The 23,272-nt window shown below is 41.3% G+C and overlaps 2 protein-coding genes across 2 annotated transcripts; one reads left to right on the plus strand and one right to left on the minus strand.

Annotated features, from left to right (window-relative positions):
* Positions 1-3: 3 nt before the first annotated feature.
* Positions 4-23,272, minus strand: LOC127797485 (SNF1-related protein kinase regulatory subunit beta-1-like). The gene is made up of 4 exons (XM_052330423.1): positions 22,955-23,272; positions 4,843-5,021; positions 4,528-4,690; positions 4-527 (listed from the first exon to the last, which is right to left on the minus strand). The coding sequence occupies exons 1-4, from the start codon at positions 23,147-23,149 to the stop codon at positions 207-209; spliced, it is 858 nt and encodes a 285-aa protein (XP_052186383.1). The 5' UTR covers positions 23,150-23,272; the 3' UTR covers positions 4-206.
* LOC127797484 (uncharacterized) lies at positions 11,197-13,046 on the plus strand. The gene is made up of 3 exons (XM_052330422.1): positions 11,197-11,951; positions 12,031-12,149; positions 12,246-13,046. Exons 1-3 carry the CDS (start codon positions 11,216-11,218, stop codon positions 12,747-12,749), a joined length of 1,359 nt encoding a protein of 452 aa, XP_052186382.1. The 5' UTR covers positions 11,197-11,215; the 3' UTR covers positions 12,750-13,046.

Genomic DNA, 23,272 nt, shown 5'->3' on the forward strand with positions numbered 1-23,272 from the left:
AGAGGAGATTACACCACACGAGACGATAATATATTCCACTAACCGAAAAAAAACCCTCGGAATTCAGAGAACAGTATGTACAATATAAAAAGAGCTGCATGTCCATAAGAGTCAAAAACCTTAAGCAGTTATATTCATAGTATTGGTAAGATGCACCGCAGGCAGGTTCGGTTCTTTATGAAGCTTATAGCCTGTAGGTTGAGGATTCACCTTTTGAGTGGTTTATAGAGCACAACCGTCACGTACTTGGACTGGAACCTATGGGTCAAACCAAGAGCAACAACTGACTGGGATGCCCATCCCTTTTCGATAAAGAGGTGGTTAAGCACAACATGTTGGGGTTTTGAAGAAGAAGCTGCTTCATCCGAATTTGGTGTGCCAAGGATGGTTAGATGCAGCTGGGGAGGAACAACGACAGGGTCCTTGCCAAAATCTTCCTCCCCTGGAAAAGCTCGACTGTAGCTCGAGTCTGGTGAAGGTGGAGCCTGAAACTCCGTTACACTTTCGGTGATCTCTGGCACATAATCCTGCATGGGAGCAAAATGTAAGAATTTAGGCTGCCTTGCATGAAATATCATCCAAAACAACCACCTCCCCCAGAACCCCCTTATCACCACCAAAAAGCTAAAAAGAAAATGAGAGAGAGAGAGAGAGAGACCAAGCAACCTATCTTGTTTCTGTCATTGATGTTTGCTCATTTATTTGTATGAAGTCACGACAGCTCATGCGAAAGGGGAGCTTAGAATATATATAGATTAGAGATAAATGATTGGAAAATGACTTTAGAGCAGAATTTTAAGCTCAAAGACGCACATGTACAGAGCTGAAAGCTCATTCAGTGATAAGTAGATAAGGAGATTGGCCGTGAACACCAATACACACACCACAATAGCCTATGAAGCATCTCCAATTAGGTGGCATTAGCATCACCTCTCTGCAGAATCATATTGTTGACTGCTGCCAAATGCCAATCCATCTAAGATGGATTAGCATTTGAGCACCAGTTCAACTTTAATGTGTCTAGCTCAACTAATAGCTGCGTAAGCCTTTGTTCTACAGTCATTACTGCAACCCCACACCTTGTTGGAGTGAACGTGAAGACAAACTGCAAACCTAGCACCAAAGTTGCCAAGGACTTCAATTGGCGCAGACTTTTGCCAGTCCCTTCATACCATACTCTGCAACACACATTCCACACTGCTGATGGCATTCTTTTTCACAAGCATGCCTTCTTTAATTCCTCATTTTTGATATTTTAGCCCATGATTCCTTATGATATAATATCTCTTACTGCCATGTCAGAAATGGTAGAATGCCTCTTGAGCACAGTTATGTCATGACCCCAAGGGCATTAGTTGTAATTGTTTCTTGTTTGTACCTTCTTTTAGTTGTATGTTACTAGTTTGTTAGTTTGGAAATAACTGCATGGATGTAAACAGCCTATAAATAGGCTGTTGAATAGAGAATAGGTAGCTATTGATTGAATGAATCCATTATGTTCCCTCTCAATTCTTATCTTCCCCTCTCTATTTCGTATGAACGCTCCCCCCTTCTTCTCGATTTCTCACTCTTTCTGTTCTATTTTCTCCCTCCATTCTGTTCTTTCCTCTTCAATTTCCTCCAAAATCCCATTCTAAACCCTAGGAACTAGGGCCATGACATTTGGCAACAGAGCGAGGCTTTCCTCAGAAGCTGATTGAAGGCGATTTCAAGAAGCTGCAACGAAGGCAATAGTCACTTGCAAATCAAAAGCCACTCATTTCTTGGAAGGGATCGAAGTTGGCCAGATCAACGACTCCTGTGTGTTAACAGGCCAGCAATTTGGAATCAGTTGAGCAGTGACTTCAAGCGATTCCAGCAAATTCAAGATTCCAACAATTTCAATTGGTCACGGCTTGGGTAGGCGAGCGCTAGCAAGCAAATCCGACAATTGATGATTCTCAATTGCGGCGATTCCGATTGTGAATGGCGGCTCGAATTTGAAGGCGACGTGGAGCAAGCGACTGATTTCCAACACATCTTGGGTGTTAATTGCCGCTTAACATTCAAGCGATTTCCGACTTTCTTGGTTCGGAATTTAAGGCGAAGCAGGCCAGAAGAGAAAGGCGCAAAGTGTGGATCCCCAGAGATAGTAATTGAGATTTCAGCGAGAAGGAAGGCGCAAAGTGGGCACAGGTTCAAGAAGTGATCTTGATTGAAGTTGAGAAAGGTGACCGATCCTCTGCCTTAGGGTTGTTGCATTATAAGATTCAAGATAAGCAATCACAGGAGATCGCAGTTCACTATTGGTCCTGGTAAGAAGATCAGAAAAGACACTTGAAGGAAGTGAAATGGCGGAAGGCACAAGAATGAAACAACTTGAGTAAAGAATGGAGGCGTTGGAACTGGGGATGATGCGAACTCAAGAGGCTTTGAGCCACAATAGGGAGGACATATCGGCCATAAGGGATAACTTGCGAGAGGATCTCACTACATCTAGAGAGAATATGCAGAAGGAATTGGAAAGGCACCGGGAGACAATGGAACAATTCGGCCAAGGAATAGACAGCATGTTTAACATGGTGTCAACACTGTTGCCTCAATTCCGTTTACCAGCAGATTTCCCACCGAGGACAGTTGCCGATCCAGCCCCGCCTGGTGACGTAATTCTTCCCCGACCTGCAAGATCGGAATCCCCAACGAGGTCTATTCCTGATCAAATCCTATCTGGCGATGATAATCTCCTTAGAGTTTCAAGAGTGCAACAAACTAAGGAGCCTCCATTCTTAGACCCAGCAGTTCCGGAAAGAGGTAATTATCAAACCTCTACTTGCACTCCCACTTCAAGACTAGAAATACTGATTTTTGAAAGATTAAAACCGAGGTGGTGGATTCGTAGATGCGAGAGATTTTTCCAGTTTACAATGTAGCAGAATGGAAGAAAGTCAATTTGGCGACAGCCTATTTTAATGATACGGCTGATTCATGGTATCAATGTTGGCTTCAAACAAGGAAAGTTGAGGTCAGTTGGGCTGAATTTGCTGAAGACCTGTTTGAACATTTTGGGGAAAATTCTATGATGGATGTGATTGAAGAATTTAATAAGTTGAGACAAAAAGGATAAGTGGCTGACTATCAAATTTGGTTTAAGAAGTTAAGGTCCTTGATGTGGAGTTCACAACCAGCACTAACAGAGCAATATTTAGTGTCTAGCTTCATTAGTGGCCTTAAGGAGGAGTTGAGGCCAATGGTCAAGATGCTGCAGCCTGTGACGGTGAAGCAGGCTGCTGAGAAGGCAAAGTTACAAGAGCTAGCATTGGAAGCGATTTTCAATAAGAACACGATTACAACAGTAACTCAACCTATGTTCTATCAACCGTTGGAGGGGAATCAAGTAAATGTGAATTCAAAGGTTTACCCAAGTCCTGATGCAGCCAAATTAACTGCTATGGAGCAGAGAAGGAAATTAGGATTATGTTATAAATGTGGAAGTAAATTCAGCCCTGGTCACCGATGCCAAGGACAGTCATTGAACATGGAAGGAGTAGAGAACAAATACGAAGGAGAAGAATCGGGGCAAATCGGGTGACGACGAAGGCATAGTTGCAATAAGTTTCTTGGGGACAAGAAACCTCTCAAAAAGAGGGGAATTTTCATCACCCCAAGGGCATTAGTTGTAATTGTTTCTTGTTTGTACCTTCTTTTAGTTGTACGTTGTTAGTTTGTTAGTTTGATAATAACTGCATGGATGTAAACAACCTATAAATAGGCTGTTGAAGAGAGAATAGGTAACTATTGATTGAATGAATCCATTTTGTTCCCTCTCAATTCTTATCTTCCCCTCACTATTTTGCCTGAACCCTCCCCCTTTCTTCTTGATTTCTCCCTCTTTCTGTTCTGTTTTCTCCCTCCATTTTGTTCTTTCTTCTTCGATTTCCTCCAAAATCCCATTCTAAACCCTAGGAAAACCTAGGGCCATGACAAGTTAACCCAATAAATTGTCAAGCCTTTGCTTTCTCATACCTATTCTACCCCTTATAAATAGTTATTGCTACTGGCGAGAGAAACTCTGTTTGTCTATCAGCTGCCTTTTTTTGGTTAGTTATATGGCTCTCTTGGGTGTTTATTGTGCAAAAGCCTAGACTTAAAGAGAATTGCCTGAATCCTGAATAAATGGGAAAATACATAACGAGCCAACTTAAGTAACTTGAGTGGATGGAACTCCAAATTCCATAGAGTTCAAAATTTTTGTTGATAGATTTGGACTTGCCACCTTTTTAGGTAAGTAGGGCATTGCTAGCTTCAGTTGCCAATAACTAAACTTCACCAGGCAAAATTATAACTGCACTAGCCATACACAAAAGAAGGGAACCAAAAGAATCACAAAAAGATTAGAAACATGTTCATGACTTTCCTTGTCAGGTGATACAGCTCAATTTTAAATGCCCAAACACATACAACACCACTGGCTCAAAAGGGAAGAAACTTATGCATGCATGTCACAGGCATTTATTGATACATATAGGTATACACAAAAATTCTACTTACATTGATATCAATAAGATTGCAAACATGGCCCATCTCATCAGCTGCAAAAGGAAGATCTGGAATATATCTCTGCTCTCCATCCACAATGAACTTGTAGTGGTATGTACCTGATGGCAGGACCAAAAGAATGGAGTGATCTTTACCTGATTTTTGCAGCGTCTTCCTGTGAGTGAATACTATAGCTTGAGAGTAATTCATAATTTTACCATACAGTTCATCAGTCAGCCATGGAATATGTTGTTTACACTTAACACAATAAATTGATATCTAAAATGTGTTTATATATAGATATATTTAACAGTGACTAGAGTTCACCTTGATGCCCAGTTGTCCCATGATCCTTCCACAGCAACATCACTGCCACCATAGTTCCATGTTATTAGAGTAGGTACTCCTGTCTCGGGAGGATTATCAACAAATCCCTGAGATTCATCCCGCCACATTTGACTCAAAAAGGGAGGACCATCATTCCTTTGTAAAGGAGCCACAGGAACCTTAAAGAACAGCAAAAGCATGGGTGTCTCAGTTTGGGAGCTACCAATTGAGAATTACAGCTTTGAATTTAAATACTGCTCCAGTAAAGTGATTTATAACAGTTCTATTTGATGATTCATGAGATGATAATGAAAGTCGAAATTCTGACTCCATCTAACTCATGTCGAATATACAAACTTAAATAGGGAAAAAACAGCATAAAGATGAAAACGATTAGAGCATTACATCCAAGCTTTTAACATGGTTTAATTTATTCAAGAATATAAGAACTATCATCCAACTTCAGCTCCTCGCAGCTGAAGCACTCTAGATTTGTCATTCAACTAGGGCCACTGTTCAGAACTGGAGCTAAGGGGACATGGCAAACAAGTTTCAGATGTTATTTATAAATAGTTCCTAATTGATATTGACGCAACATGTAGCACGTGTGTGAAAAAAACACACCAAAATAAACCCTTGAAAGAGCAAACTTCAATGGCCGAAGCTTGGCTTTTAAAAAGACGCAAAAACAAGACTGTTTTGCTAAAAAAACCCAAATAAGTTGCTGAAATTTGATTAATTAAAACTTGATTACAAACTCTAAATCCTAGGCATAATTATAGTATTTGGCTAATCCAAATCCATCTAATATTTGGAAAACAAAATCCAACTAGAATCCTAATAGAAATAAATCATAAATAAAAGTTAACTGGAATCCTAATAAAAATAAAACCTTAATCAAACATGAAGTAGAATCCTAAATCAAGTAGAATTCTAAAACTTAAGAAGTATTAAAATAACATTATGGCACTACTATTTTGGTGATACTATTTCGGTTTGGTTGGGTCGGCCTTGGGCCGAGTCTTGATTGGTGACCGCATCAGATATACACAACAACAACAACGAAGGTAGTTCAAATCTTTGACTCCATCCAACTCATGTAGAGTATACAACAATGTAAGAATCACCATCAAACTTTAGCTTCTGACAGCTGAAAAGCTCTCATGAGAGTGTCTGGAACTGGAGCTATGGGAGCATGGCAGACAAGTTTCAGAGGTTTAGCTAATCTAATCCATGCACTTATCAAAGAAGCAACAGCTCAATTTCCTTTAATTCAGAAACTGAAACGCCAATTTCAAACCCACCCCCCCCCCCCAAAAAAAAAAAAAAAGAAGAAAAAATCAACCAAAAAAAGAAGAGTTCAAAGGATTCTAGTAGATAGAAAAATTAGTTTTTATCTCTACAAATAACCCCCCCCCCCCCCCCCCCCCCGCGGCTAACTAAACTAAATACTATAATATGTAAGTTGTTTTAAATGTATAACATTTTAACTTCAGCAATTACTGGTTTACTATAAATCCAACTGGATGATTTTATTCATCATTAATTGCATTTTATTAATCAAGAACACTATGTTAATGTCAATTGCAAGGTAATTTTTTGTGCAGTAAGTTGACAAAATAGTTGTTAGGAGTAATTGATGTGTTATTGCTTGTTATTGGGGCTTTATAGGGCCAATAAACTGGTCTCAGCAGAGAAGGATGAATTGTGATTTTGAGATAACTAAAAATTGAATATTCAGTAAGCTCTCTCCATATATCAATATACACATAACTGTTCTCATATATTTTTTATCCTCGCCCTGTCTTTTCTCTATCTCATTAGTCATTACATCTCTTGTTTACTTCATTTACCACCATGCCACCACATGTTTGGACAAACTTCTCATGAAGACCAGGTGTCACTGCTAGTGACAATGGCTATCTCACTGACTTAGGATTAATCAGTGGATAGCAGTAGAAAGGCTGGGAAGAAAGGAAGGAAGACGGAACAGAGAGAAGTAGGGAGATAGCAAAAGAGAGAGAGAGATGTTGATTGCCAATAATATTCTCGTTAATAACCTTGAGGGTCTAGGAGGGGTATAAATACCCTCTAGCATGGACGCTGCCATAGCAGATTCCTTCTTGTAATCAGTTATAACAACCGGTTTGTCCTATTCTAGCCCTTACACGTGGGCTCTCCTAGAATATTCTCCTAGTAACAAACTATTACAGCTGGAATTTAAAGCAACAATCATAATAGGTAATAACAGAAATAAAGCAAACGATTACAGCATTTAAGAAAAGGAAATAACAGAAGGTAAGCCGCCGTGTATGACAATTCCCTTCCCCTTAAACCATTTCTTGTCCTCAAGGAATGCTACGGAGGCTGGCAGCCATGGGAAACTGCTGGAGAAGACTTGGTAAGTACTCCCAAGTGTCGCTTTCCTGACCTCCGTGTTGCCACTTCACCGGCACTTGGATAAGGGGTATCCCTTGGCGGTAGATAACCCTTTTGTCCATAATGGCTTCCGGCTTCTTCAAAGTCTCCTTCTCTTTGGGGTTGGTGGGCAATGCTGGGTTAACCAACTCAGCTCCAGCTGACTTCTTCAATAAGGAGACATGGAAGACTGGATGAATCTGGGATTCTTGAGGGAGTTGTAGACGATAGGCTACCTCCCCTACCCGGCCCACTATGGGATAGGGGCCAAAATATTTGGGGCTAAGTTTGGACACTGGCCCTTGAGAGAGAGCTTTCAGTTGGGGGTACTTCAACCGCAGATACACCTTCTCCCCAACTTCCAAATCCCTCTCGATCCTTTTCTTGTCAGCATATTGCTTCATCCTATTTTGGGCTGAAGCCAATTCCTGCTTAAGTTGTCGCAAAACCATCCTCCTTTGCTGCATATATTCCTCAACAGCTGATGTTGTGACCTGTCCATCTAAGGCTGGTAGGATGGGAGGTTTGTAACCATAGTTGGCCTCGAAGGGTGACATTTTTAGGGACATGTGGTGGTTAGAATTATACCACCATTGGGCCAATGCCAACCACCGGTGCCAGCTCTTAGGTTGTAGAATGCACACACACCTCAAGTAGGTCTCCAAGCTTTGATTGACTCTTTCCGTTTGCCCATCCGATTGTGGATGATAGGCTGTCGACATATTAAGTTTGGTCCCCATAGACTTCATTAACTCCTGCCAGAATACACTCGTGAAGATCTTATCATGATCTGAAATAATAGTGCTTGGGATCCCATGCAACGCTACTACCTAATCCATAAATGCCCTTGCCACTTCTTGGGCTGTGTAAGGGTGAGACAGCCCTATGAAATGGGCAAATTTGGTTAGTTTGTCCACTACAACCAAAATACTATCCTTCCTTTCAGATTTGGGCAACCCTTCGATGAAGTCCATTGAAACGCTGGTCCAAGCTTGGTCAGGTATAGGAAGGGGTTGAAGGAGACCAGGGTAGGCCACATTTTCATGTTTACATCTCTTACATGTGTCACAAGTCAGGACAAATTTCTTGACATCAGCCTTTAGCTTGGGCCATTGGAACAGCTGCCTTACCCTAAGGTAAGTATTTTGAACTCCCGAATGCCCTCCCAAAGGAGATTCATGCAAGGACTGCATACTCTTCCTCTTGAGGTCCCCGTTGCTACCAATGACAATCCTCCCATTAAATCTTATCAGCCCTTCACATAAAGTGTAACCCTCAACCTCCTTAGACCCCCTTGCCAATCTTTCCAATATCTTTTTCACTTGTTCTTCTGCCCCATAGCTGTCCATAACTTCTTGGCACCATTCTGGTATAACGGTGGTGATTGCAACTATGCTTCCCCCCTCTTGGCACCTCGAAAGGCATCAGCGGCTACATTTTCTTTACCCTTCCTATACTGAATTATGTAATCTAACCCCATCAGCTTTGCCATCCCTTTTTTCTGAAGTTGTGTTTGCAATTTCTGCTACAACAGATACTTTAAACCTTCATGATTTGTCTTGATTATGAACCTCCCACTTTCTAAGTAATGGCGCCATTTTTCTACAGCCATAAGTACCACCAAGAACTCCTCATAGATGCTTAATCCTAGATGTCGTGGGCTTAATGCCTGGCTTAGAAATGCCAATGGTCTCCTTCCTTGTAAAAGCACAGCCCCAATGCCCCCCCCCCCCCGGGCAGGCATCTGTCTCTAGCACAAAGGGTTTAGCAAAGTCCAACAGTCCCAAAATAGGTACTCAGCTCATCTCCACCTTCAGTCTTTCAAAGGCTTCTTCAGCCTCATGTCCCCAACTGAAATTGTCTTTCTTTAGCAGGTTGGTTAGAGGCATAGTTATCAAAGGCGTGCCTAGGCGCGCGCCTAGGCGCGAGGCGCCTTAAGGCGCCAGTTTGGCGCCTCGCCTTGGCCAAGGCGAGGCGGTTTTGGCGAGGCCCTCGCCTTGCGCGCCTAGGCGCTGGGGCGTGAGGCGCGCCTAGGCGTGCCTCATGAAACTGAGGTTTTCTACTTAAATCTTGCAGCCCAATTGCGCTTGCCTCTCCTCCCGACTGCATCCAGCCGCGCTTGCCTCTCCTCTCCAGCTCGCTGCTCGCTCCTCACTCCTCCCGACTATAGCATCTACCGTGCTTGCCTCTCCTCCCAACTCGCTGCTCGCTGGCCCTCGCTGCTCGCTCGCCCTCGCCCGATCTTCCATTCTTCCTCTTCCTCTCTAGCCCTAGCCGCGCGGCCGCGCCTGCCTCCTCTCTTCCTCTTCTCTCCAGCTCGCCCTCGCCCGATCTTCTTCTTCCTCTCCTCTCCAGCTGCGACCCCCTCCTCTCTTTCTCTCCAGCCCCAGCCCGATCCTCCTCTTCCTCTCTGCCGCGCCTGCCTCCTCTCTTCCTCTCCTCTCCAGCTCGCTGCTTGCTCGATCTTCCTCTCCAGTCTCCAGCCGCACCCTTTCTTCTATTCTCCTCTACTGAGTCTGCCCACGCCACGGTCTTCTCCTCTCTTCCTCGCCTCTTCTCATCTGCTCTTGAGCTCTTCAAGTTGAAGCTGCTAAGGGCCTAAAGCTGCCGCCGCCGCTGCCCACATCTTCTCCTATATTCATAATTTCATATTGTAAGTTCTTTAGTTGTATTTTATTTGTTTATTTCTTGCATTTTTGCTTAATTTATTTTGCTGGCAGCTGGTTGCTGAAATTTGCTTTTAAGTCTTTATAATTTATTTCTATAATTAGGAGAATTTTGATGAAATTGGAACTGTGTTGCAACAGCCCAATAAATGTCGTCAACCACTTCCAAAACGGACCCGGCATGGAATTATTTTGAAGCTGATCCTAATGATAGAAATACCACCACATGTAAATTTTGTCGTAAAGTGACAAAAGGTGGTATATTTCGGGCGAAACAACATCTTGTGGGCGGTTTTAGGAATACTAAAGCTTGTCCAAAATGTCCTCCATCAGTAAAAGAAGAGATTGGAGAGTACATGCAAAAGAAGAAAAATAACAGGAATGAGCGAAATATAGCATCGTTAGATGATGATATTCAATTTGGTGAAGGGTATGATGATGATGATGATGAGCCGCTGCCTCAAAGTAGAAAAAGACCCAATGTATCTACCGGAAGTGGAAGCGATACTGGTAGTATTGGTAGTGTTAAAGGGCCAACACAAAAAGGTCCACTTGATGTTTTTCTTAAAGACCCAGAAGTTAATGTGTTGAAAAGCAAGGGCAAAGGAAAGCAAACAAGGTTGGGTGAGCATGATTTTGCAAAAAAAGAGTTAAGAGCTCGAGTTTGTAGAAGCTTTGCACGATGGATGTATGATGCAGGCATTCCATTCAATGTAGTGACATATGACAGTTTTAAAGTATTTATAGAAGCAGTTGGTAAGTATGGTCCGGGTGTGAAGTCGCCTAGTTACCATGAAGTCAGGGTTCCTCTTCTCAAACAAGAGGTGGAAGCCACTCGTGAAATGATGAAAGATCATGAAGAGGCGTGGGCCAAATATGGATGTTCCATTTTGTCAGATGGCTGGAAAGACAAGAGGGAAAGAACATTGATTAACTTTTTAGTCAATTCTCCTAAAGGAAGTATGTTCTTGGAGTCTGTTGATGGTTCTAGCTATTCAAAGACTGGGGAAAAGATGTTTCAATTATTAAATAAATGTGTGGAAAAGATTGGAGTAAGAAATGTGGTGCAAGTGGTCACCAATAGTGCTTCAAACAATGTTTTAGCAGGTATGAAATTCATTTTTGTAATTTGTATTATGTTTATAAATAGAACAATTTGAATATTCATTAGATATTTATTATTTACTAATATCTTGTTAATTTCACTCTAAATAATATCAGGAAGATTTTTGGAGGCAAAATATCCTACGTTATTTTGGACACCATGTGCAGCGCACTGTTTGGATTTAATGTTGGAAGATATTTTCAAGTTGCCTAATATGAAGAAGACATTTGAGAGAGCTGTTATAGTGAATAGCTATATCTATACTCGTTCGGGTCTAGTAAACATGCTTAGAAGGTTTACTGACAAGAAAGAGTTGTTGAGGCCTGCAAAAACACGGTTTGCAACTGCCTTTATCACTTTGGGCAGGATGCATAGTCTGAAAAGCAACCTTAGAAGGATGTTTACCTCCGAGGAGTGGATGACAAGCAAGTGGGTAAAAGAAGCGGGGGCTAAAAAGGTTGTAGAAGTGATTTTGATGCCTTCATTTTGGAACAATGTTGTATTTGCTTTAAAGGTGGCTGGTCCATTGGTGCGTGTATTGCGCTTAGTGGATGGTGAGAAGAAGCCTGCTATGGGATACATATATGAGGCCATGGATAGGGCCAAAGAAGCGATTGCTAACTCTTTTAATGGGGATGAAAAGAAGTATGCACCCATTTTTCAGATTATTGATAATCGATGGGATGTTCAGCTTCATCGCCCCTTGCACGCAGCTGGTTGGTACTTGAACCCAGAATATTTCTACAAGGCTGAACATATAGATCCAGAAATCATGAATGGCTTATATGAATGCATTAGAAAGTTAAATCCAAATATAAAGGTTCAAGACCAAATTGATGTTGAGCTTTCGATGTATAACAATGCAGATGGGTTCTTTGGAAACTATATGGCTATTAGAAAGAGAGCTGAGAAATCACCAGGTACATATATATATATTACATTATATATATAATCATTCTAGATAATAGATAATAACTAACCATGAATTTTATTGGACAGCTGAATGGTGGGCTTCATATGGAATGTCAACACCCACGTTGCAAAAATTTGCAATTAAAATTCTTAGCTTGACTTGTAGTTCATCTGAGTGTGAACGTAATTGGAGTGTGTTTGAAAATGTAAGTGCATTGTACATATACACTTACAATTTTTATTAGTAGTTGGTTTGTTTCATGTAACTTATTCTTAGTATGTTTTTGCATAAATTGTTGCAGCTTCATACTAAACGGAGAAACAGGCTTGATCAACTTCGTTTAAACGACTTGGTGTTTGTGAAATACAATAGAGCATTGAGGCGTCGATATCAAATGCGTGATACCATTGACCCTATCATATTGACCGACATTGATGAAAGCAATGAATGGTTGACTGGAAAACTTGATGAGGAGAATGATAAAGATGATGAAACTGTTTTTCTAGATGACATTGGGGATGGGTTGACATGGAGTAATGTTGCTGCGGCTGCAGGAGTTGGAGAGCCTAGTTATCAATTTAGAACTAAACAAACTCGATCACAATTGGGATCAACTTCGGCTTCGACTTCAAAGCGGCGAGTAACTCAAGAGATTGAAGAGGAGGAAAGTGAGGCAGGGACCGAAGATGATGAAGACTTGGAAGAGGGAGAAGAATTGAGAGATGAAGAAGAAGATGAAGGGGTGATTGAAGGGGATGATGAAGATATTGACCTTGATATTGATGATCTCCTTGATGATGATTGATTAAAAAACTTTTTTATATTGATTGTGGACTTGTAATGTTTATGTGTTTGTTTAGAACTTTGCATTATAATTGGTACTTGGTAAAGTTTAAGACTTTAAGTTTGAACTTTGATGATGTTTCTAGTTTAGAATTTGCATGATGAATGAATTAACTTTGATGTTGTTAGTTTATAGAATTTGAAGATAATGAATCATGAATGATATGAATGTGTTATTATTGATAATTTGATAGTTGTTTATGATTTTACAAGATTTTGAGTTTTTTTCCTAAAAGGTGCGCCTTGCTTCGCAAAGGCGCGCCTCGCCTCGTGCGCCTCGCGCCTTTCAGAACTATGGTTAGAGGTTTACTAACCACTCCATAACCTCTCACAAATCGGCAATAGTACCCGATAAGGCCAAGGAACCCCCATAGAGCTCTCACTGTTGTGGGTTTTGGCCAAGTTAACATAGCTTCCACCTTTTGGGGATCAATCCTAACCCCTTCTCCTGATATCAAATGGCCCAAATACTCGACCTGATCTTGACCAAAGGAACACTTAGACCTTTTGATGAAAAGCTAGATAGATTGAAAGACTTCTAGGGTGATTTTTAGGTGTTGTAAGTGCTGGCTCAGAGATGGGCTGTAGACAAGGATATCATCGAAAAATACAAGTATGAATTTCCTTAAATAGGACTCAAAGATTTGGTTCATTAGGGCTTGAAAGGTGACTGGTTCATTGGTGAGCCCAAATGGCATCACCAAGAACTCAAAATGTCCATGATGGGTTCTAAAAGTCGTTTTGTGGACATCATCAGGGTTCATTTTTATTTGGTGGTATCCTGAACAAAGGTCTAGCTTTGAAAAAAATTTGGCATTGTGCAACTTGTCCATTAGGTCTTCTACCAAGGGTATAGGGTACTTGTCTTTGATGGTTAAGGCATTTAATTGGCAATAATCCACACAAAAACGCCAAGACCCATCTTTCTTTTTTACAAGAAAGACTGGTGAAGCAAATGGGCTCTGGCTGGTTCTTATGAAGGATTGCTTTAGCATCTCCTTCACCATTTTCTCAATTTCTGTTTTCTGGGCTAGAGAATATCGGTAAGATCTGATGTTGACTGGTTCGGTATTGGATTTGAGGTTAATTGAATGGTCCAAGGTTCGGGTTGGGGGTAGAGTAGCAAGTTCAGTAAATAAGTCCTTAAACTCTTCCAGCAATTCATCAATAGGGGTTTGAGGGTGTACTTGGTCAAGCTCACATCGCTGGTTGCTGACCATCAAGTGCAATTCTCCATATAGTTTCTGCTCGGCCCCTTCTTATGCTGCCATAATGGAGAACAATTGGGTCAGCTAGCTCCACTTGTTTTTGAACACTCGGTGGAGCCTCTTCCTCCCGTGAGAGTCATTCTCTTTCCCCCCTTGTCAAAGGATACCTCCATCTTATTGAAATCAAAACTTATGGGACTTACTCCCTTCATCCAGTCAACCCCTGATACCACATCGCAACCCCCTAATTGCAACAACCTCAAGTTTGTTTCAAACTTCTCCCCTTGCATCTCCGAATTGAACCCCAGGCACACTAACTCACTTATCACCTCATTCCCATTAGTCACTGTCACACTTAGGGGTTGAGTTTCCTTAAGGGAACACCTTAGTCTCCTAACAGACCCTTCATCTAGGAAGCTATGTGTGCTTCCACTATCAATTAGGATCAACAAAATGTCATCCTTAACCCTCCCTTCTACTATAATTATCTTATTATTGGTCACCCCCTTCAGTACATGCAGCGAAATTTCACCCTTATCCCCTTCTCCGAACTCCTCATCCTCTTCCCTTTCATCTTCTTCTTCTTCTAATCTCTCCCTCGAGTCTCCCTCTAGCAACAACAACTGTCGTCTGCATTGATGCCCAAGATAGTACTTATCCCCGCATCTAAAACATAATCCAGGCTGCCTCCTCAGTTCATTGTATTTTCCCCCAGAACCAGGCCCCCCTAGATTCCTGACACCCTGGTTGCCTCTACCCCAATCATGGTTGTGTCCCTTTTCTCCTTGATGAGACGCGCTCTCGGTTACAGTCCAGTGTTGTTGCCTCTGTTTCCTCATCAAGGCCTCCACCACCATCTCTTGCAAACGTGCACTTTCTGCTGCTTGCTCCATTGTTCGCGGCTTAATCATCTTCACCATAGGCCTTAAGTCTTCGCTGAGTCCGCTCAAAAAACTAGACACAAAATAAGCTTCTGAGATGTGGGGGTCGTTGTTGATCATTAGTGATCTCAACTCTTCGAACCTCCTCAGGTAGGTATTCACCTCTCCCACCTGTTTCAATTTATTAAATTCCTCAATAATGTCTGACATGCTTCTCTCTCCAAACCTCTCACATAGCTTATCAGTAAACTCCCTCCATGTAGGATTATGCCTGACCCTCGTCCACCCCTGGTACCAAGCGTCTACCAGGTCATCAAATTAGTCTGAAGCCAAGGCAACCCACCCTTCTTCCCTCAGGTACATTGTACCAATCGAGCATTCGCTCACATTTCCTCACCCACCATTGGGGATTATTCCCATCAAACACCGAAATCTCCAGTCGGGGGTTAGGGAACCCTGGTGGCTATGGACGATTCGGCCCTTCTTGTCCACCTTCCATCATATTCCTCATATCTTCTGTTAAAGCATTTGTTCTAGATTAGAGCTTGTAATTTAAGGGGTATTTTATGTAATATGTTTGCTGTTATGTTTCTAGAAGGATTTATCATTTTTCTAGAGCTGACCAAGGTTGTTGTAACTGCCCTTTGGGCAGTCGGTCAGGTTGAAGTCTCCCGCCTTATATGCTTATATATAGAGGCCGTGGGGAAGACTTTATGATATGCTTTTCTTTGTGACTTAGCAAGCTGTCTTGGGATAAGATTAAGCAGTGAGGAAAATGGCATATCTTTCTTGTATCAACTCTATATAGCTTTCAGGTTTATGGGCTAGGTGAGGGTTGATTTTTTGAGTGCTTTGTAATCTTGTATTAACTTTCAAGATAGTGAAAAAGTGGGGGCAAAAGCCAAGCTGGATGTAGGTCTTCTTTAAGACCGAACCAAGGTAAATTCTTGTGTGTTGTGTGGTTTTTGATTGATTCTTGATTTGTTTTCTGGTTGCTGGTCATTTGCGATTTAAGGAGAGATTTCGTTTGAGTGTTTGAGTGATCATATAAGGGTGAGATCTAGGTTAACAACTTGGTATCAGAGCTAGTCACCTCTGGATTGGATCAATGCCTTAAGAATCTCAAGTCGCAGAAGGCAATCTCAGGAAAATCAAGAAATGGCGCCAATTGCCTCTCGGTCAGATATCGACAAGTTCGATGGGAGCAATGATTTCGGCCTATGGAGGAACAAGATGGAGGCACTACTTTGCAGTCTCGGACTAGAAGATGCGCTAGAACAAGAAAAAGCAGAAAAGGGAGAATCAACCGGGAAAGAACTTCAAACCCTAACCGCAAAACAGAGTGAGGCGCGGGTGCAGATTAAGAAGAAGGCTTATAGCCTTCTTATTCTGAGCCTTGGAGATAAAGTGCTCAGGGAGGTATTTAGGCTGAAGTCTACGACAGAAGTTTGGAAGAAATTGGAGGATCTATACCTCAAGAAGACCCTCTCCAGCCGGTTATTTCTCAAAGCCAGGTTTTTCAATTTCAAAATGCATGAAAACCAGAAACTCCAGGATCATTTAGATGACTTTAACAAGCTATGTTTAGACCTAGAAAACATAGATGTTAAGTATGAAGAAGAAGATAAAGCCTTAGTTCTCCTATATTCTTTACCCAAGTCCTACGAGAATTTTGTAGATATTCTTCAGCATGGTAGGGATAAACTGTCTTTAGAGGATTTTATAGGGGCTTTAAATTCTAAAGATTTGAGGATCAAGATGGATAGTAAATCATCTCCAGCAGATGCATTAACTGCAAGGTCTATAAATCCTAAGAAAGACTCTAAGAACAAAAGTAAATCTAGATCAAAATCTAAGAATGGGAAAGGGCCGATTAAGTGTTATTACTGTCAACAAGAGGGTCACATTAAAAGGCATTGTCCTAAGAAGAAGAAGGACTACGCCGAAAAGGAAAAATCTGAAGGTGGGGTAAATGTATGTGATACCGGTTATGATAGTGCTAATACACTAACTATTAGTGACAATTATGACAGCCAAGATTGGGTCTTGGACTCGGGCTGCTCTTTCCATATGACTCCTAGAAAGCAATGGATCCAAAATTTCAAGGAAATTAATGGGGGGGGAAAGGTTTTGTTAGGGAATGATTTTGAATGTAAGGTCCAAGGGGTAGGAGATGTAAAATTGAAGATGCATGATGGGACTCATAAAACCCTCACTGCAGTAAGGTATGTCCCAGAACTTAAGAGAAACTTGGTTTCTCTTGGGGAATTGGATAGATGTGGATATAAATACAAGGGTGAGGGTGGAGAAATTAAAATTCATAAAGGTTCCCTAGTATGCATGAAGGTTGTTCTAAGAAATGGAATTTATTTTCTACAAGCAACCACTCTAAGTGGTGAAGCTGCCAGTGTAAGTTGTAATTCCCATGATAAGGCAAAATTATGGCATCTAAGGATGTCACACATTAGTGAGCAAGGGCTCAAGGAACTTGCCAAACAAGGGATATTAGAGATAGGTCAGTCCCTAGACCTAGGCAAATGTGAATCCTGCATTTATGGGAAGGCAGCCAAGATTAAATTTAGCAAAACAGCCATCCACTCATCAAAAGCTCCCCTAGATTACATTCATTCAGATCTATGGGGCCCAGCTCAAACCATGACTCATGGGGGTTCCCGGTACTTCCTGTCCATAATAGACGACTTCTCAATAATGCTTTGGGTATATGTTCTAAAGTCTAAGGATAATACCTTTGAATCCTTTAAGGCTCGGAGGAAAATGGTAGAAAATCAAGTTGGCAGGAAAGTAAAACTTATTAGGACTGATAATGGGCTAGAGTTTTGCAATAGGGACTTTGATCAAATGTGCAAAGAGGGAGGCATAGTTAGACATTTAACAGCCCCCGGAAACCCTAAGCAAAACGGGTTGGCTGAGAGAATGAACCGCACCTTGCTAGAAAGAGTAAGATGCATGCTCTTTCATGCAAATTTGCCCAAATCATTTTGGGGTGAGGCTGTGTCTGCAGCAGCCCATATTATTAATAGATCACCCTCTACAGCCATTAACTTCCAAACACCATATGAAAGGTGGACAAGTCACAAACCTAGCTTATCACACCTTAAAATCTTTGGATGTTTAGCATACGCCCATGTAAAACAAGGGAAACTAGAGCCTAGAGCCAAGAAATGCCTATTTATAGGCTATCCCTCAGGGGTTAAGGGTTATAAGCTTTGGAATCTAGAATTAGATGGTCCTAGGACTATAGTCACAAGAGATGTGACATTTGATGAGTATTCTACCATTAAGGTTGACAAACCTCAAATCTAGCAAAGTCTAGGAAAGGATATAGGAGCTGTCCAAGTTGAAATCCCAGGTGTTAGCCCAGTAGATACCCCAGAACCATCTGAAACTGCATATGAGTTTCAGGAAAATAACCTTGATAATGATCAGGCTATTGATCAAACCCTAGAACCTTCCCATCATGATGAAGATGAGGAAGACAGTGATGCAGATTCCAACTTAGGTGATAAACCAAATTTGGACAGATATAGTGTTGCTAGGGATAGGCAACCTAGGGTCCAAAAACCTTCCAAGAGATTCGGTTATTCTGATCTGGTAGCTTATGCATTTACCAGTGCAACCGAAATAGGAGGGGACGAACCTCTCACTTATGAAGAGGCAATGTCTTCTAAGGATGCTGGAAAATGGCAAGAAGCCATGAAGTCTGAAATAGATTCTTTAAATAAGAATCAGACTTGAGAATTGATTGAAAAACCAAAGGGGCAGCGCATAGTAGGCTGCAAGTGGCTGTTTAAAATCAAGGAAGGGATAGGAATTAACCCTAAGCCTAGGTATAAGGCTAGACTGGTTGCTAGGGGGTTTACCCAAGTTCAAGGCATTGATTTTAATGAAGTTTTATCTCCTGTTGTGAGACATACATCTATAAGGGTTCTTTTAGCCATAACAGCCCACTTAAATCTAAATTTAGAGCAGATGGATGTCACCACTGCTTTCCATGGGGACTTAGAAGAGAAGATTCTAGTGGATCAACCTAAGGGTTTTGAAGCTAAAGGAGAGATGGAGAAGGTATGTTTACTTAAGAAGTCCTTATATGGACTTAAACAGTCCCCAAGGCAATGGTACTGCAAATTTGATACGGTTATGATTAGCCAAGGGTATTTGAGAAGTTCCTATGATAGTTGTGTGTACTATAAGCATGTTTCCCCTAACATTTCAGTGTATTTACTCCTATATGTGGATGACATGCTCATTGCAAGTCAATCCCATCAAGAAATCCAGCTTCTAAAGAAAAGATTAAAAGCTGAATTTGAAATGAAAGAGTTCGGTGAAGCTAGGAAAATTCTAGTGATAGAAATTTCTAGAGACACTCAACATAGGAAGATATACCTATCTCAAAAGTCCTATTTAGCTAAGGTGTTATCCAAGTTTAAAATGTTAAATGCAAAGGCAGTTGGTGTGCCTTTTGCACCCCATTTTAAATTGTCTTCAGTCCAGTCCCCTAAAAGTGAAGAAGATGGGAAGGAAATGAGTCATATCCCATACTCTAGTGCAGTAGGAAGTCTAATGTATAGTATGGTATGTACTCGGCCAGATTTAGCTCATCCTATGAGTGTTGTGAGCTGGTTTATGGCAAATCCAGGGAAAATTCACTGGAATGCAGTGAAATGGATGCTTAAATATCTAGCTGGAACCCTAAATCATGTCCTAACATATGGTGGTGCTAAGGTAGGAGTTCAACATAGTATCCTAGGTTATTCAGATGCAGATTATGCTGCTGATATAGACAAGAGGAGGTCCACATCTGATTGGATATTCAGATTATGGAACTCTACAATTAGTTGAAAATCAAGTCTCCAACATGTAGTAGCATTGTCTACAACTGAGGCAGAATATATAGCCCTTTTGGAAGCTTTTAAAGAGGCTATATGGCTTAAAGGTTTAGTTAGTGAACTCCTAGGTTTAGATGTTAAAGCAACCTTGTTATGTGATAGTCAAAGTGCCATACATTTATCTAAAAATCAGGCTCACCATGAAAGGACAAAGCACATAAATGTTAGATTTCATTTTATAAGAGAAATGACTGAAAATAAATCTGTTTTCTTATCCAAAGTGGCAGGTGAAAACAATGCAGCAAATATGTTTACAAAACCAGTTCCAGCAACCAAGCTTCATCATTGTTTGAAGATTCTTCAGCTGGGGCAAGCAGGAAACTGAAGTTTGCAGGAATTGGGAGAAGCCTAATCAAGTCAAATGGGTGGAGAATTTGTTAAAGCATTTGATCTAGATTAGAGCTTGTAATATAAGGGGTATTTTATGTAATATGTTTGTTGTTATGTTTCTAGAAGGATTTTATTATTTTTCTAGGGCTAACCGAGGTTGTTGTAATTGCCCTTTGGGCAGTCGGTCAGGTTGAAGTCTCCCGCCTTATATGCTTATATATAGAGGCCGTGGGGAAGACTTTATGATATGCTTTTCTTTGTGACTTAGCAAGCTGTCTTGGGATAAAATTAAGCAGTGAGGAAGAGGGTATATCTTTCTTGTATCAACTCTATATAGCTTTCAGGTTTATGGGCTAGGTGAGGGTTGATTTTTTGAGTGCTTTGTAATCTTGTATTAACTTTCAAGATAGTGGAAAAGTGGGGGCGAAAGCCAAGCTGGATGTAGGTCTTCTTTAAGACCAAACCAGGGTAAATTCTTGTGTGTTGTGTGGTTCTTGATTGATTCTTGATTTGTTTTCTGGTTGCTGGTCATTTGCGATTTAAGGAGAGATTTCGTTTGAGTGTTTGAGTGATCATATAAGGGTGAGATCTAAGTTAACATCTTCCTCCGGTTCAATCCCGACTTCATCATTTCCCACTACCCTATCTTGCCTATCGTCTGGTATTAATAGTTCTGCTCTATCTCTAGGAGGGAACTCAGGGGCCAATCTCATCGCGTTTTGGCGAGTGAACATAACCATAAATTGTTGGAGTTGGGCCCCCAGCTCTGTTCTCATTTGCGCATTATCCTCCCGCATTTGAGACAGAGCCCCTTCGAACCTTCTATCCAGTTCCCCTACTGAATTCTCCATCCTACGACCCAATGCTAAGATCGCATCGTGATTGCATTCCCCACCTCACTCTAATTGATCCACGAGATTTTGGAAGTCTGTCACTGTCGAGCTGAGTTGCTGCAGCTGCTATTCAAAGCTCTTCATGCGGGTACCTTCCGCCATGGAAGACTACTCTACTAACTCCGGCCAAGACCGTAGCTCTGATACCAAATTATCACTACTAGTGACAATGGCTATCTCACTGACTTAGGATTAATCAGTGGATAGCAGTAGAAAGGCTGGGAAGACAGGAAGGAAGAAGGAACAGAGAGTAGTAGGGAGATAGCAAAAGAGAGAGAGATGTTGATTGCCAATGATATTCTCGTTAATAACCTTGAGGGTCTAGGAGGGGTATATATACCCTCTAGCATGGACGTTGTCGTAGCAGATTCCTTCTTGTAATTGGTTATAACAACCAGTTTATCCTATTCTAGCCCTTACACGTGGGCTCTCCTAGAATATTCTCCTAGTAACAAACTATTATAGCTGGAATTTAAAGCAACAATCATAATAGGCAATAACAGAAATAAAACAAACGATTACAGCATTTAAAAAAAGGAAATAACAAAAGGTAAGCCACCGTGTGTGACACCAGGCTGCACCCAAGTGATTACAAGATTGACAAAAAAGTGTCCTAACTTCCACAAATTCCCAAAAGTTACAAATATAGCATGGGTCATAGCTTGTGCCTTATAGGACTCCATAACGACTTAGCGTCATGGGCTCACATCCCAAAAAAAATTGTAATTAGGTATGGCTCTCTCAGGACCTTATACACTCAATATGGCATTCCATCTCCAACCAATGCGAGATGTGACATTAGCCTGCACTCCAAATAAAGAAGCAACTTCAAGTTTCATTGAGTTTTGGCAAAACTAACTAATTGGATTCTGCAACTCTCCTAAGCTTCTTTTTTTTTCAGTTAAAAAGTTGGCATGGACTAAATGCAAAAGATATCAACTAAGAAGTTCTGTAAGAAAACAAATTGATCGGTTATCCAAACAAGGTCCATATGAGTTGATGTACCATCTGCTGACAATTTTTTAGTTTAAAGGACCATCCAATCACACGAGTGCTTGCAGGACCACAAACAAACATGAATTTCCCATAGATAAGTTTAAATGCCTAAAGAATGATAATGGCCCACATGTTCATATTCCAGCAAGACATCAACAATTTCTCATATATATCTCAATGTGTAAAGAAAGGAAGCACCTGGAAAACCACAAATAGGCCGCATGACCCATAAAGAATAGGCAAAATAATATATGAATAAACATCAATAGCTGATATGTTTGGGAAACATAGAGGCAAAAGGAAAAAGGTTAGTCATTCCCTCATTTTATGATACTCCTTCTAGTTTCCAGACTTTCTAACAAGTATCTGAGAATGACTATATTATCCCTTAAAGCATATCCATCTACGTTCCAGCAGACCCATGTGCATTGCAATCAGCCTTATTCATTCTTCGACCAACACCATGAGCTAACGTTTATCCCATTAGATGATATAATCAAATCAAGAACTTAACTCTTTTAACCTTGTTGATGCCAAAAGTGTCGAGCTGCAGCAATTAGCTTGCAAGTTCCTATTTTACCACAACCACAATCACATGCCTTCATTCCACGTTGTGGGGTCAAGGTCCTATTCTACTGAAAAAACAAAAATCCCTGATGCTGATCCTATGCAGATTCCCACTAAAAGAGGAAATAACTACGATCTTCCACATTCGAGCTAAATAGTAACATAGCAGAAGAGACGGGCCGGCTGCCATCCAGCCTTGCCGAATAATTAATCAGATCAGTCATCCACATGGAAAGCATATTCATAAAGCGAAAGAGCCACCAACACGACAAATCAAAGCCAACCATTAGATCAGGAAATCTAAAAAACCAACGGAACTAAGATTCCGATATTGCAATCAAATCGTTCAAGTTACCAGTCGAAAAGCGGAGGGAACAGAAATAACCTGAGGAGCGAACATGAGAGGAGATCGAGAGCGGCCGGGGCTCTCCGGCGGCGAGTTGGCCATCGAATCAGAGGAAGCCACACGTCCGGGGTGCGGAGGGTGAGCGTCCGACGGACCGAATCCTAACTCGCCGTTGGAACTTTCCGACGGATCACCGCCGTCAGGTCCATCTTCTCTTCCGTTTGCGTTTCCCATTGATGAAAACCCCAAACCGAAGACAAAGGTTTGCTGAAGATTTGGCGAGGAAAATGTGAAGTTGCGAGAACTGAGAAGTGCAGGTGGATAGAGAGGAAGGACAATGGCAACACTGTAGAACTT

This window comes from Diospyros lotus, chromosome 3 (genome assembly GCF_014633365.1).
Source record: "Diospyros lotus cultivar Yz01 chromosome 3, ASM1463336v1, whole genome shotgun sequence".
Lineage (NCBI taxonomy): Eukaryota > Viridiplantae > Streptophyta > Magnoliopsida > Ericales > Ebenaceae > Diospyros > Diospyros lotus.

Excerpts from the sequence above, each read along its gene's own strand:
- LOC127797484 (XM_052330422.1), top strand. The coding sequence starts at position 11,216 with ATGTTGGAAGATATTTTCAAGTTGCCTAATATGAAGAAGACATTTGAG. Across the intron at positions 11,952-12,030 it reads GAGAGCTGAGAAATCACCAG|CTGAATGGTGGGCTTCATAT; the intron begins GTACATATATAT and ends TTTATTGGACAG. Across the intron at positions 12,150-12,245 it reads ATTGGAGTGTGTTTGAAAAT|CTTCATACTAAACGGAGAAA; the intron begins GTAAGTGCATTG and ends AAATTGTTGCAG.
- LOC127797485 (XM_052330423.1), bottom strand. The coding sequence starts at position 23,149 with ATGGGAAACGCAAACGGAAGAGAAGATGGACCTGACGGCGGTGATCCG. Across the intron at positions 4,691-4,842 it reads TGGGACAACTGGGCATCAAG|GAAGACGCTGCAAAAATCAG; the intron begins GTGAACTCTAGT and ends ATTCACTCACAG. Across the intron at positions 528-4,527 it reads GCAATCTTATTGATATCAAT|GATTATGTGCCAGAGATCAC; the intron begins GTAAGTAGAATT and ends GCTCCCATGCAG.